This window comes from Geotrypetes seraphini, chromosome 8, assembly GCF_902459505.1.
Source record: "Geotrypetes seraphini chromosome 8, aGeoSer1.1, whole genome shotgun sequence".
NCBI lineage: Eukaryota > Metazoa > Chordata > Amphibia > Gymnophiona > Dermophiidae > Geotrypetes > Geotrypetes seraphini.
Window position 1 is genome coordinate 1,260,305 of NC_047091.1, and position 14,060 is coordinate 1,274,364.

The following is a 14,060-nucleotide window of genomic DNA, read 5'->3' on the forward strand; positions in this document are numbered from 1 at the left end:
AAGACCAGTGTCCTAATTGAGACCAGCCCTACCTGCGAACATTCCAGTTCAGCAGGAACTTGTCTAACTTTGTCCTGAATCCCTGGAGGGTGTTTTCCCCTATAACAGCCTCCGGAAGAGCATTCCAGTTTTCCACCACTCTCTGGGTGAAGAAGAACTTCCTTACGTTTGTACAGAATCTATCCCCTTTTAACTTTAGAGAGTGCCCTCTCATTCTCCCTACTTTGGAGAGGGTGAACAACCTGTCTTTATCTACTAAGTCTATTCCCTTCATGATCTTGAATGTTTCGATCGCTTTTCAAGGGAGAAGAGGCCTAGTTTCTCTAACCTCTCACAGTACGGCACAGTTAGTGAAATTATAAGCTTTCTATATCCTTTTCCTCTTTGTTTAAAACACATTTTAGCTTCCCACTTGAAGCCTCGTGGTCTTCTGTAGCTCAGTGTGTAGACTAGTAAGCTAATTGAAACCAGATGGCTCTTAGTCTGGTAGGTGTAAGAAAGATTATGATTTCACATTCCTGAGTAGAGGCAGTCTGTATCTAAGGATATGTACTTTAATAATAATTGTGAAATATGAATGTATACTGTATAAATGAGAGAATGTTGGAATTCCAGTGTGATTGGATGTGTGATGTGTAATTAAAAACTTATAGATAGTTTATGAGATCTAAACCTTGAGAAATCCTGAGCAGCTAGATTTTCCAGACACACGGAGTTTGACTTAGCTGACCTTTAGGATTACCATGGAAACTCTCCAGTCCTTAAGGTCAGCTATTTGACCCTACCTGGTTTAAGAAAATGAAATAGAACCCACTTTAAAATGCAAGAATATGGTCTGTTCATAAACTGGTCTTTTATCTGAACTTAAAGCAAAAGTAACGAAGAAGAAATTAGTTAAAGTTTGTATTTGTGAGAACCTGTCAGTTTTCCAGGAGGCAGAAATAGTAAATGATGGCAGATAAAGATCTGAACGGTTCATCTGGGTTGCCCATTAGTAATTCTCATTAAGGGGGGCTTTTTGGTGTGCGGGCTTTTTGTGTAACAAACTGTCAGTTCTTCAAACAGAGTTAAGAACATAAGAACATAAGCAATGCCTCTGCTGGGTCAGACCTGGGGTCCATCGTGCCCAGCAGCCCGCTCATGCGGCGGCCCAACAGGCCCAGAACCTGTGCAGTGATCCTCTGTTTATACCCTTCTATCCCCCTTTCCAGCAGGAAATTGTCCAATCCTTTCTTAAACCCCAATACGGTACTCTGCCCTATTACGTCCTCTGGAAGTGCATTCCAGGTGTCCACCACACGCTGGGTAAAGAAGAACTTCCTAGCATTTGCTCTGAATCTGTCTCCTTTCAACTTTTCCGAGTGCCCTCTTGTTCTTTTATTATTCAAAAGTTTGAAGAATCTGTCCCTCTCTACTCTCTCTATGCCCTTCATGATCTTGTAAGTCTCTATCATATCCCCTCTAAGTCTCCTCTTCTCCAGGGAAAAGAGACCCAGTTTCTCCACTCTCCCAGCGTATGAAAGGTTTTCCATCCCTTTTATCAGATGCGTTGCTCTCCTCTGAACCCTCTTGAGTAACACCATATCCTTCTTAAGGTACAGTGACCAATATTGGACGCAGTATTCCAGACGCGGGCGCAACATCGCCTGATACAACGGCAGGATGACTTCTTTCATCCTGGTTGTAATACCCTTCTTGATACCTAGCATTCTATTCGCTCTCTTAGCAGCCGCTGCGCACTGTGCCGTCGGCTTCATTGTCATGTCCACCATTACCCCCATGTCCCTTTCTTGGGTATTCTAATTCACTAACATCCCTCCCATAGTTGTACCTCGGGTTTCTGCTTCCCAGATGCAATACTTTACATTTCTCAACGTTGAACTTCATCTGCCATCTCGTCGCCCATTCCCCTAGTTTGCTCAAGTCCCTTTGCAATTCTTCGCAGTCCTCTTTAGTCCAAGCTCCACTAAATAGTTTGGTGTCGTCCGCAAATTTTATTGTCTCACACTTCGTCCCTGTTTCTAGATCATTTATGAATATATTAAATAGCAGATGCCCGAGCACTGAGCCCTGCGGAACACCACTCGTGACCCTCCTCCAGTCCGAGTAGTGGCCCTTCACCCCTACCCTCTGTTTCCTACCCGCCAACCAGTTTCTGATCCATCTATGTACATCTCCGTCCACCCCATGGTTCTTCAGTTTCCAGAGTAGACGCTCGTGAGGCACCTTGTCAAAGGCTTTTTGGAAATCCAGGTATATGATGTCTATGGCGTCTCCTCTGTCCATCTGTTTGTTAATTCCTTCGAAGAAGTGCAATAAGTTAGTTAGGCATGATCTCCCCCTGCAGAAACCATGTTGGCTTGTTTTCAGAAGTTCGTTTCTTTCCAAATGTTCATCGATGTTTTCTTTTATCAGTGTTTCCGCCATTTTCCCCGGAACTGAGGTAAGACTCACCGGTCTGTAGTTTCCCGGGTCACCTCTTGATCCCTTTTTAAAGATGGGCGTGACGTTGACTATCTTCCAATCCTCCGGAATCACTCCTGTTTTCAGGGATAGATTGCAAATTTGCTGCAGTAGTTCTGCTATCTCCTCCTTTAATTCTTTCAGAACCCTTGGATGGATTCCGTCCAGACCTGGGGATTTGGGACACATTGATTCATACTTTTAAGGATACTGGGTAAATTGTCAGCAGTGGTGCTTAGGAGTGCTCCTTTTAAGAATATATACATTATAATCTTATTTTATGTAAATTACTGTAATAGCAAATATATTCAAACTTTGTAAAACCTTTTCTTTTAGCCTGTTATCTATAAAAGCCAAAAGAACATAAGAACATAAGAATTGCTGCTGCTGGGTCAGACCAGTGGTCCATCGTGCCCAGCAGTCCGTTCACACGGCAGCCCTTAGGTCAAAGACCAGTGCCCTAATTGAGTCTAGCCTTACCTGCTTATGTTCTGGTTCAGCAGAAACTTGTCTAACCTTGTCTTGAATCCCTGGAGGGTGTTTTCCCCAAAACAGCCTCTGGAAGAGCATTCCAGTTTTCCACCACTCTCTGGGTGAAGAAGAACAAATCACCCTCTACCCCCCCCACCGCCCCCACTTCCTCCCCCCCCCCCAAGAAGACCTGGATCTCAAACCACATCAGTAAGAGCAAAGGAATAAACAAACCATCCCACAATATCAGTACTTATCCCTTTTTCCCCACTCTAATCCTCCCCCCATATCCTCCTTACCACTTCCATATATCTCTCCCACATATCCATGAATTGTACCCATCGATTTGTCAGGAGGGCTGATAGCTTATAATTATCACAGACCGATCCTAGTCGGTCCCTCATATCCCTCAATTTAGGTGCAATAAGACTACGACATTGCTGAGCCACTATCAGCCTAGCAGTTATAAATGTCAAGTTCATAAGCTTGACTTGAGCAGGTGACAGTCCCTCTATTCCCACTCCCAATAGCACCCTTTCCACTGTCATATTCGCAGGGATCTGGATAAGTCTACTCACATATTTGAACACCTGTTCCCAATACCCCCAGAGAACCAGGCATTCCCACCACATATGATAAAAGGTGCCTCTACCAGAACATCCCCTCCAACATCCATCCCCTCCCCCTGATCAATCTTACTAATTAATACTGGGGTAATATAAAAGCTTAAGAGCATTTTCCACTAAGAGAGGAGCCCTCGCTACGTGAAAAAGACGTACACATGAATCCCCCCCTCCCCCCCCATATCCACTCTGTAGTCCTGTGTATCCTTCAGCACAACTCTTCCCTCATTGGGTAAGGATGTGGGTTTAGTCACCTGTGCCACCAGGAAGTTTACCTTTGGCATAGCAAACATTTGTTGAAACTCTTGATCCAGATGATACAGTCTAGTCATGGCTTTTGACCCTTTGAGGGAGCCTTTTGGGACCTCCCAGAGCTCTGTAACCAGGAGTTTCATGTTTGGGTGCCATGGAAAGGACGTGGGCTGAGATTGGACCCCGATCAAAAGAAAACACTGAGAAGACTGGAGCTGAGGCGAATCAACCTTGAGCTTATGAAGAACATAAGAACATAAGCAGTGCCTCTCTGCTGGGTCAGACCAGAGGTCCATCACGCCCAGCAGTCCACTCACGTGGTGGCCCATCAGGTCCAGGACCTGTGTAGTAATCCTCTATCTATACCCTTCTATTCCCTTTTCCTTCAGGAAATCATCTAATCCCCTCTTGAACCCCAATACCGTACTCTGTCCTATCACACCCTCTGGAAGCGCATTCCATGTGCCCACCACCCTTTGAGTGAAGAATAACTTCCTAGCATTGGTTCTGAATCTGTCCCCTCTTAATTTTTCCGAATGCCCTCTCGTTCTTGTAGTTTTCAAAAGTTTAAATAATCTGTCCCTCTCTACTTTCTCTATGCCCTTCACGATCTTGTAAGTCTCTATCATGTCCCCTCTAAGTCTCCGCTTCTCCAGGGAAAAGAGCCCCAGTTTCTCTAATCTTTCAGCATATGAAAGGTTTTCCATACCTTTTATCAATTGTGTCGCTCTTCTCTGAACCCTCTCGAGTATCACCATATCCTTCTTAAGGTACAGCGACCAATATTAGAAACATAGAAACATAGAAGATGATGGCAGAAAAGGGCTACAGCCCATCAAGTCTGCCCACTCTGCTTACCCACCCCCTGTCTATACCCTAATGACCCAATTTTCTTATCCCATTTATTCTTAAAGTCTGGCACGCTGTCTGCCTCGATCACCTGCACTGGAAGCTTGTTCCAATGATCAACCACTCTCTCTGTGAAGAAATACTTTCTGGTGTCGCCATTAAATTTTCTGCCCCTGAGTTTGAGCGGGTGCCCTCTTGTGGCCGAGGGTTCCTTGAGAAAGAAAATATCATCGTCCACTTCGACACGTCCCATGAGGTACTTAAATGTTTCGATCATGTCTCCCCTCTCCCTATGTTCCTCGAGAGTGTAGAGCTGCAATTTGTTCAGTCTCTCTTCGTACGAGAGACCCTTGAGCCCCAAGATCATCCTGGTGGCCGTCCGCTGAACCGATTCAATTCTGCGCACATCTTTACTGTAATGTGGCCTCCAGAATTGCACACAGTATTTCAGATGAGGTCTCACCATGGCCCTGTACAACGGCATTATGACTTCAGGCTTTCGGCTGACGAAACTTCTATTGATACAACCCAATATCTGCCTTGCCTTAGATGAAGCCTTCTCCACTTGATTGACAGTTTTCATGTCTGCACTGATGATTACTCCTAAATCTCGTTCTGCTGAAGTCCTAGTTAAAGTTTCTCCGTTCAAGAAGTACGTCCTGCATAGATTTCCGCTTCCGAGGTGCATGACCTTACATTTCTTAGCATTAGAACATAAGAACATAAGAAGTTGCCTCCGCTGAGGCAGACCAGAGGTCCATCTCGCCCAGCGGTCCACTCACGCGGCGGCCTATCAGGCCCACTGCCTGAGCAGTGGTCCCTGACTAGCTCTATAACCTATCTCTACTCCTATTCCTATTCCTATACTTACCTCTACTCCTATCCCTACAACCCATATCTACACCTATGTACACCCATACCTCTACTCCTATCCCTACAACCCATATCTACACCTATCTATACCCCTCAATCCCTTTGTCCTCTAGAAACCTATCCAAACCTTCTTTGAAGCCCTGTACAGTGCTCCTGTCTACCACGGCCTCTGGAAGCACATTCCATGTATCCACCACCCTCTGGGTGAAAAAGAACTTCCTAGCGTTTGTTCTAAACCTGTCCCCTTTCAATTTCTCCGAGTGCCCCCTTGTACTTGTGGTTCCCCTTAGTTTGAAAATCTGTCCCTGTCTACTTTCTCTATGCCTTTCAGGATCTTGAAGGTTTCTATCATGTCTCCCCTAAGTCTCCGCTTCTCCAGGGAGAACAGTCCTAACTGTTTCAATCTGTCAGTATATGAGAGATTTTCCATACCCTTTATCAGCTTTGTTGCTCTTCTCTGGACTCTCTCAAGTACTGCCATGTCCTTCTTGAGGTACAGCGACCAGTACTGGACACAGTATTCAAGATGCGGCCACACCATTGCACGATACAGTGGCAGGATGACTTCCTTCGACCTAGTCGTGATACCCTTTTTAATGATACCCAACATTTTGTTTGCTTTCCTTGAGGCTGTGGCGCACTGCGCCGACGCCTTCAGTGTTGTGTCTACCATCACTCCCAGGTCTCTTTCCAGGTTGCTCACCCCTAGTTGCTCATTGAAGCCTAGCTGCCAGGTTGAGGACCAACTTTCCAATGTAAGCAGGTCCTGCGCCATATAATTATGTAAACTGTATTCACTTACTATATTACATAGTTTGGCGTCATCGGCGAATAGTGTTATTTTACCTTGAAGCCCTTGAGTCAGATCCCCTATAAATATGTTGAAAAGGAGTGGCCCTGAGGCACTCCACTGGTCACCTCCGATGTTTTAGAGAGGGTACCATTAACCACCACCCTCTGAAGTCTGCCACTCAGCCAATCATTGACCCAAGCAGTTAGTGTCTCTCCTAACCCCATCGATTCCATCTTGCTTAGCAGCCTGCGGTGTGGGACACTGTCAAAAGCTTTACTGAAGTCCAGGTACACGACGTCCAAAGACTCTCCCAAGTCCAACTTTCTTGATACCCAGTCAAAGAAACCTACCCTTGGTGAATCCATGCTGACTGGGATCCCGAATATTCCCTTCATTCAAGATCGTGTCCAATTTGCTTTTAATTAGTGTTTCCATGAGTTTGCACGCTATTGATGTGAGACTCACCGGTCTATAATTCGCAGCCTCTGCCCTGCAACCCTTTTTATGCAGAGGAACGACATTAGCTAATTTCCAGTCCAGGGGAACTTTCCCTTACTTAGGGAGAGATTGAATAGCTCAGCCAACGATTTCGCCAGGACATCGCTCAATTCTCTGAGCACTCTTGGGTGCAAATTGTCTGGTCCCATGGCTTTGTTCACCTTGAGTCTTACCAGTTCACTGTAAACTTCACCTGGTGTGAACTCAAAATTCTGAAACGGGTCTTCTGTGCTTTGTGTTGCCTTCAACTGCGGACCGTGTCCCGGTGCCTCACAGGTGAAGACTGAGCAGAAGTATTCATTCAGTAGTTCGGCTTTATCGGAATCTGCTTCCATGTAACTTCCGTCCGGTCTTCTAAGGCGTACTATCCCGCCTGTGTTCCTTTTTCTGTCACTAATATACCTGAAGAAGGATTTGTCCCCCTTTTTAATGTTTTTTGCCAGAATTTCTTCCACTTGAAGTTTTGCCTCCCTAACTGCCATTTTGACAGCTGTAGACCTGGTCCTATATTCTACCTTTGCCTCTCTTTTCTCCATGCGCTTGTAGGAGAGAAACGCTTTTTTCTTCTCCTTAATGAGGTGCAAGATCTCCGTGGTGAACCATTGGGGTTTATTGTTTCTTTGTCATCTATTTACTGATTTTATGAAGCGGCTAGTTGCTTCATGTATGGTTGATTTCAGTGTTAACCACTTAGCTTCTACCTCATCGGTCTCCGCTTGGTCCTGCAGTGTCCGATGGACGAAATCTCCCATGCGTGTGAAGTCTGTGCCCTGGAAATTGAGTACCTTTGTTTTCGTGTTTGATCTAGGGAAGCCTTTCCTAAGGTTGAACCATACTATGTTGTGGTCGCTGGAGGCTAGCGTATCTCCTACTGAGACCTCTGAGACGCTTTCCCCGTTGGTGGGTACCAGGTCGAGGATCGCCTGGGCCCTAGTAGGCTCCGTTACCATTTGTTTGAGACGTGCTCCCTTTATGGAGGTTAAGAGCCTCCTGCTACCGCTGGTTGTCGCTGAAAATGAGTTCCAGTCTGCATCAGGCATATTGAAGTCCCCTAGCAGTACAGCTTCTCCTCGTAGAGTGATATTCTCTATGTCTTCAATTAATTCTGCGTCCATGTCTTCCAGTTGTCTTGGGGGTCTGTATACCATACCTAGATACAGGCATTTTTCTCTGCCTCTTGCCAGGTTTATCCAGAGGGACTCCCCGGTGTACTTGACATCTGTGATCCTGGTGGTTTTGATGTCCTCTTTAATGTATAGAACCCTCCTAACCTGCCCTCTCTGTCCTGACGAAGTAGATTGTAGCCCGGTATAGTCATATCCCACCCATGTGAGTCCATGAACCAAGTTTCAGATATTGCCACCACATCTAGATCGGCATTCCTTATTTCAGCCTCCAATTCTAGAATTTTGTTACCTAAACTGTGTGCATGGCCCTCCATATCTTGTGTTTGCTAAGTCCCTGTGAGGCGTATTCTACCCGAGTCGGTGTGACTCCTAAAGAACTGTTTGCAATGTGGGTACTTACCTTGGACATGGAAGCGGAGTTTTGACTCACCTCATCAGGATAATTCCTTTCTGCACTAATATGTGAATGGGTACCCTCCCCCGACTTACCTAGTTTAAAGCCCTGTGAAGCAGGCGGGCTAGTTGGTGTCCAAAGACGTTCTTACCCCTACTGGTCAGATGGAATCCGTATGGTCCCTGAAGTCCTTTTAGCGCTTCCCCATGGTTTAGGAATCCGAAGTTCATATCCCGGCACCATCCCTGTAGCCACTCGTTCGTCCTCAGGATACGTTCATCTCTGGCTCTTCCTTTGCTTCTAACTGGGAGGATCAATGAGAAAACCACCTACACTCCCGTCCGCTTCAGCCTCTCACCCAGTGCTCCAAAATCTCTGGTGATGGCCTCCGGTGTGTTCCTGGCAGTGTCGTTGGTTCCTATGTGGACAAGAAGCATAGGAAAGTGGTCTCGGGGCGTGAGTAGTCTATCCAGACTGGCGGTGACATCTCGTATCCTGGCTCCAGGCAGACAGCAGACCTCCCTAGATTGCATATCCGGTCTGCAAATTGGTCCCTCGGTGCCCCTCAGCATGGAATCCCCGATGACTATTACTCTGCGCTTCTTTGGGGGGAACCGGTTAGTTGTCCCTGGAGATGGAGCTGTGTGTTGGGCCTGCTCCTGTTCCTCATCGGCAGTTCCTTCCTGAAGAATCTGGAATCTGTTCCGCAGGGTGAGTTGAGGGGTTGATGTATAGCTGCCCTGTTTGTAAGAAGAAGGAGAAGATGAAGAGATTGAAAAAGGGGGGGGGTGTCTCCTATGTTTGCCTGTGGAGGAGGTCACCAGCTGCCAGGAGTCAGTGCCGCTAGCCATTTCCTGTATCCCAGATGCGGGCGCACCATCACCCGATACAACAGCAGGATAACTTCTTTTGTTCTGGTTGTAATACCTTTCTTGATAGTACCCAGCATTCTATTTGCCTTCTTAAGAGGCCGCTGCGCACTGTGCCGACGGCTTCATTGTGTTGTCCACTGTTACCCCCAAGTTCTTTTCTTGGGTACTTTCTCCCATTACCAGCCCTCCCATCGTTTAGCTGTACTTTGGGTTTCTGTTTCCTACATGCAAGACTTTATATTTCTCTACATTAAACTTCATCTTCAATCTCGTCGCCCACTCTTCTAGTTTGTTCAGGTCCCTTTGTAAATCTTCACAGTCCTCTTTAGTTCCAACTCCACAAAATAGTTTGGTGTCGTCTGTGAATTTTATTACTTCGCACTTTGTCCCTGTTTCTAGATCATTTATAAATATATTGAACAGCAGCGGTCTGAGTACCGACCCCTGCGGAACACCATTCGTGACCCTCCTCCAGTCGGAATAGTGGCCCTTCACTCCCACCCTTTGCCTCCTACCCGCCAACCAATTTTTGATCCATCTATGTACGTCTCCTTCCACCCCATGGTTCTTCAGTTTCCATAGTAGGCTTTCATGGGGTACCTTGTCAAAGGCTTTTTGGAAATCCAAGTATACAATGTCTATGGGGTCCCCTTTGTTCATCCGTTTGTTAATTCCTTCGAAGAAGTACAATAAGTTCGTTTGGCACAATCTTCCCTTGCAGAAGCCATGTTGGCTTGCTTTCATCAGTTTATTCCTTTCTAGATGCTCGTCTTTTCATTTAGTGCAATATATTCTAACTCCCCCATCTTGTTTCTTAGGCTTCCAGCATTTGTATACAGACATTTCAAACAATGTTTGTCATATCTCTTTACAATTTGCTCAGCAGTTGGCATGGATAATTTGCAATCTTTAAAATCAGCCTCTCTGAATTTAAGGAAACCTGGTCTACTACTGCCTGAATTGCAATCTCACTATCAGGATGTTCTGTCTTCCTTTTATGATGATATCTTGTCCCAAACCATGCTTTTTTAAGTAACTGTTGGCCATCCCCCAGTTTCTAGTTTAAAAGCTGCTCTATCTCCTGTTTAAATGGACGCCAGAAGCCTGGTTACACTCTGGTTAAGGTGGAGCCCTTTCTCAATATGTCACCCAATTCCTAACAAATCTAAAACCCTCCTCCCTGCACCATCGCCTCATCCATGCATTGAGACTCTGGAGCTCGGACCTGTGCGTGGAACAGGGAGCACTTCTGAAAATGCTAGGCTGGAGGTTCTGAATTTTAACTTCCTAAGATCCTAAATTCAGCTTCCAGAACCTCCCTACTGCATTTCTCTATGTCATTGGTACTCACATGAACCACAGGTACCAAGACAGCAGGTTCTAATTCCACTACATATATATATATATATATATATATCATCTATATCTTGTGTATATATTTATTTATTTTTATTTTATTTTACGATTACTAGTACTCGTTGCAATACTCAAGGTGAAAGCTTAGATTTTGGTGCATCACACAGCATGAAGTAAGAGGATTACCTCCTGGTAGTCCTGCAAGAAGTGCTGCAACTCCCAGTTGTCTTTCAATCTGGCCAGGAGCTCACTGGCTGCTGTCTGGTTCCTTCTATGCCTAGAATGTAAATGGAACAAATTAGATTAGCAAATAAAATTTCATTAAATATAAGTGAAGGGAAAAATGCTATACATTTGCCATTAAGTACATCTTCACATGCCCAGTTTATCATACAAAAATGTTTATTAGGGTGATCCACAAAAATTAACATATTTTGTTTGTCCACAAGGCTAATTTTATTTCTTTATATAAAAATGAAAAACACACAAAATTTTACTTAAAACAAACAAAATTTAGGGTTTTTTAAAACTACCGCTAAGTTTAACAGTATATTGTAATTCTTGTGCACTTATAATCAACGGTCTATGACATAAGGGCCATCTTTGATGCAGAAGGAAATTTCTTTCTTCATCTTTTGTCAAAGTATCATTGTATTTTTTCAATGCGGCTTATCCCTCGTTAACAACAGTCAGTTTGGATGCCCTCTTTGGTTATTCCTACCATCACGCAACAGAAAGAAAATGAAGGTTACGGACATGACTTTTTCAGTTGTGGCTCCTGGATGAGGTCTTTTCAAAAAAGATGGCATAAACCAACACTTGGGCATTTTCAAACTGACTTTCTAGACGTCTTTCTGGTCATTTTGTTTCCGGTGCATCTAAATCTTAAAGGGGTGTGTTTTGGGCAGGATTAAGGCGGGTTTAGTACTTCGACATTTTACAATCAATTAGTCTTTATTCATCAATTGTCTGGTTATCCTCAACCCACAAGTCTGCTTTCTTTATTTCTGTTCCCATTCTTTGAAATTCTCTTTCAAATAAGTTGCGTTGTGAACTTATTTATCCAAAATGTAGGTCTCTTTTGAAGACCTAACTTTTTGGTTTAGCTTTCCCTTCAATTACTTAGGGCTCCTTTTACGAAGCCGCGTTAGCAGTTTGATGTGCGTAATAGCACGTGCTAATTTGCCGGCTGCGCTAGCCACTACTGCCTCCTCTTGAGCAGGCGGTAGTTTTTCGGCTAGCGCACACTAAAAATGCGTGTGCGATAAAGCCGCTAACACGGCTTCATAAAAGGAGCCCTTAATTTATGGGAGAATCTGCTCTGAGGCAACTATTTGACTATTTTTTTTTCTTTTCTTTTAACCTTTTTACTTATTATAATGGCATTCTTTTCTTTTTTATATATTTTTGATGTTATAGCGAAGTGCTATAAATACTAATAAACACAAACTAGGCATAATTCTTTAACAGCATCCAACGGAAGATTGACAGTTGCTATGCAATAGATTTCTCGGCGCCTAGTCGGGGCCTGTGTGCAGGCTGGTGGATTTTTAAAAGGAATTTCAGGAGAAATTCTCCTTTGGAAAAGAACTTGAATATTCAAAGCATACACAGACTTGCAAGCTGCAAAGGGGCAATGTGCAAAGCATCCCCGCTCTGCTTTCTCTATCCATACCTTTCATGGATAGAGTCCACCTTCTCCTGAATTTTGTCCGCATGAATGCGGTCTTCCTGGACAAGCTTTCGGCCCAGTTCCAATAGTCCATTTATCTTCTCCTCACTGGCATCCATTGTGGTCATGAAATCCTCATGCTTTTTAATACTGGCCTCAGCAGCCTGCAGCATGCAAGGCATCTCGGTGTGAGATAAAGTATAGCCCTGTGCCAAAAAGGCAAAAGAAAGTGATTAACACACTCCAAGAGAGTAACACCCAAGAAAATCCATGCACACTCAGAGAAGCTTGTTTAGTTAACAACTGCTATGAAATAGTGGCCAAAAGCAGTTTTTATAGACCCCTGCGGTGAACTAGAAGAAATTCATTTTCTAAGCAAATGAATCAAGAATTCCTCTCATTTGGAAAATTATGTGCAGGATAATTTTATATTTAATTTAATTCTACCTGTTACATTCCACTGTAACCCAATGAGCTAATTACAAACAAGGAAAGTATACAATCATAAAATATAACACAATTAAAATGATGGAAAGCATATATACAAGGGCAAATAAAAAATTAAAGGCAATTGATAAATTATGCAATAACCAGAACAGAGCTAATGAAATGTAACATATGTAATCATACATTGGAAGATTAGGTTTATAACTTCAATAATCTTCTTTCTGTTAGTCCCTGGAGGATTCCATACGCTAGGGGGCTCATAATTGAAAGAGAAAAACATCCAAAAACCGGCCTAAGTCGGCACTTGGACGAACATTTCTCAAAAACGTCCAAGCGCCAATAATAAAACCGGGTTTTGGATGTATTTCTAAACGACCTAGGCCTTCATAGTGCCGCTCAACGTCTAAAGCTAAATGGGGCGTTTCGGGAGGCGTGTCAAGGGCGGGAGTTGGGCGGGACGTGGGCCGGTTTAGACTTAGTCGTACAGCATGTATAACCGAAAGTTTAACAACAGAGCCTAGACAGAACTTGGACGTTGTGACTTAGACCATGTAAAACATGGTCTATGTCACAAAAAACCACCTAAACTCACCAGATAAGCATTGCAAACACATAACACAGACCCCCACACACTACCTCAGTGATCACCAAACCCACCCCCCCACCCCATAAAAATTTTATTCACAACTTTAAATTTCAGCCTCCGGACCATCATCACCTGGCCGCCTGGCAAAGGAAAGCCTAGTCGTCCAGCCCAGAGGCACCTTAAGTTGTCTTGGGGGTAGGTTAGGGACCCATAGAGAGGGACCCATGCCCATAAGCCCCTGTAATCACTGTATTGATACTTAAACATGTGCACTCCCCTATACACCCCCAAAACCCTTTTTTACTGGCATATAAGTGGCTCCTGCAGCCATAAGGGCTATTTGGGTGGTAGATAAGTGGGTCTAGGGGATTCTCGAGGTGGTTTGAGGGGCTCACCGTCACCTATAAGGAAGCTATAGTGAGGAGAAGCCATGGCACCCTTTTTGTGAAGTTCACAGCAGTGCCCTGTAAGGTACCCCACTATTTAGGTGCCATGTCTGGGTGTGCAGTCCATTACTTTGCAGACCCCTCCCACGTCCAACAGGGCTTGTTCTAGGCGTTTTGGACTTGGACGGAAAGTTGGACGGAAATGTGATATAAAGATGGATGATTTAGTGGCTTGGACGAACAGATTGACAGGACGTATAATTAGACGATTTTCAAAAGTAAAAAAAAGTTGGACGTATCTTTTGAAAATGTGTCTTAGGCTCTTTTTAACTTTGGACGACTTGCGAGATGGACGTAAACGGACTTAGACATCCCTTTCGATTATGCCCCTCCACGTG

The 14,060-nt window shown here is 44.4% G+C and overlaps 1 protein-coding gene across 4 annotated transcripts in view; it reads right to left on the reverse strand.

Moving 5' to 3' along the window:
- SPTBN2 (spectrin beta, non-erythrocytic 2) overlaps positions 1-14,060 on the reverse strand; it is a 293,681-nt gene that overhangs the window by 149,396 nt on the left and 130,225 nt on the right. For all 4 annotated transcript variants that reach the window (XR_004540403.1, XM_033955666.1, XM_033955664.1 and 1 more), the window contains 2 exons: positions 12,247-12,449; positions 10,758-10,848 (listed from right to left, as the gene is read on the reverse strand). Coding sequence is in view for 3 of the 4 variants with exons in the window: in XM_033955666.1 (XP_033811557.1) it covers positions 10,758-10,848; positions 12,247-12,449 (294 nt within the window). In the remaining variant the exon portion in view is untranslated. The remainder of the gene's footprint in view (positions 1-10,757; positions 10,849-12,246; positions 12,450-14,060) is intronic.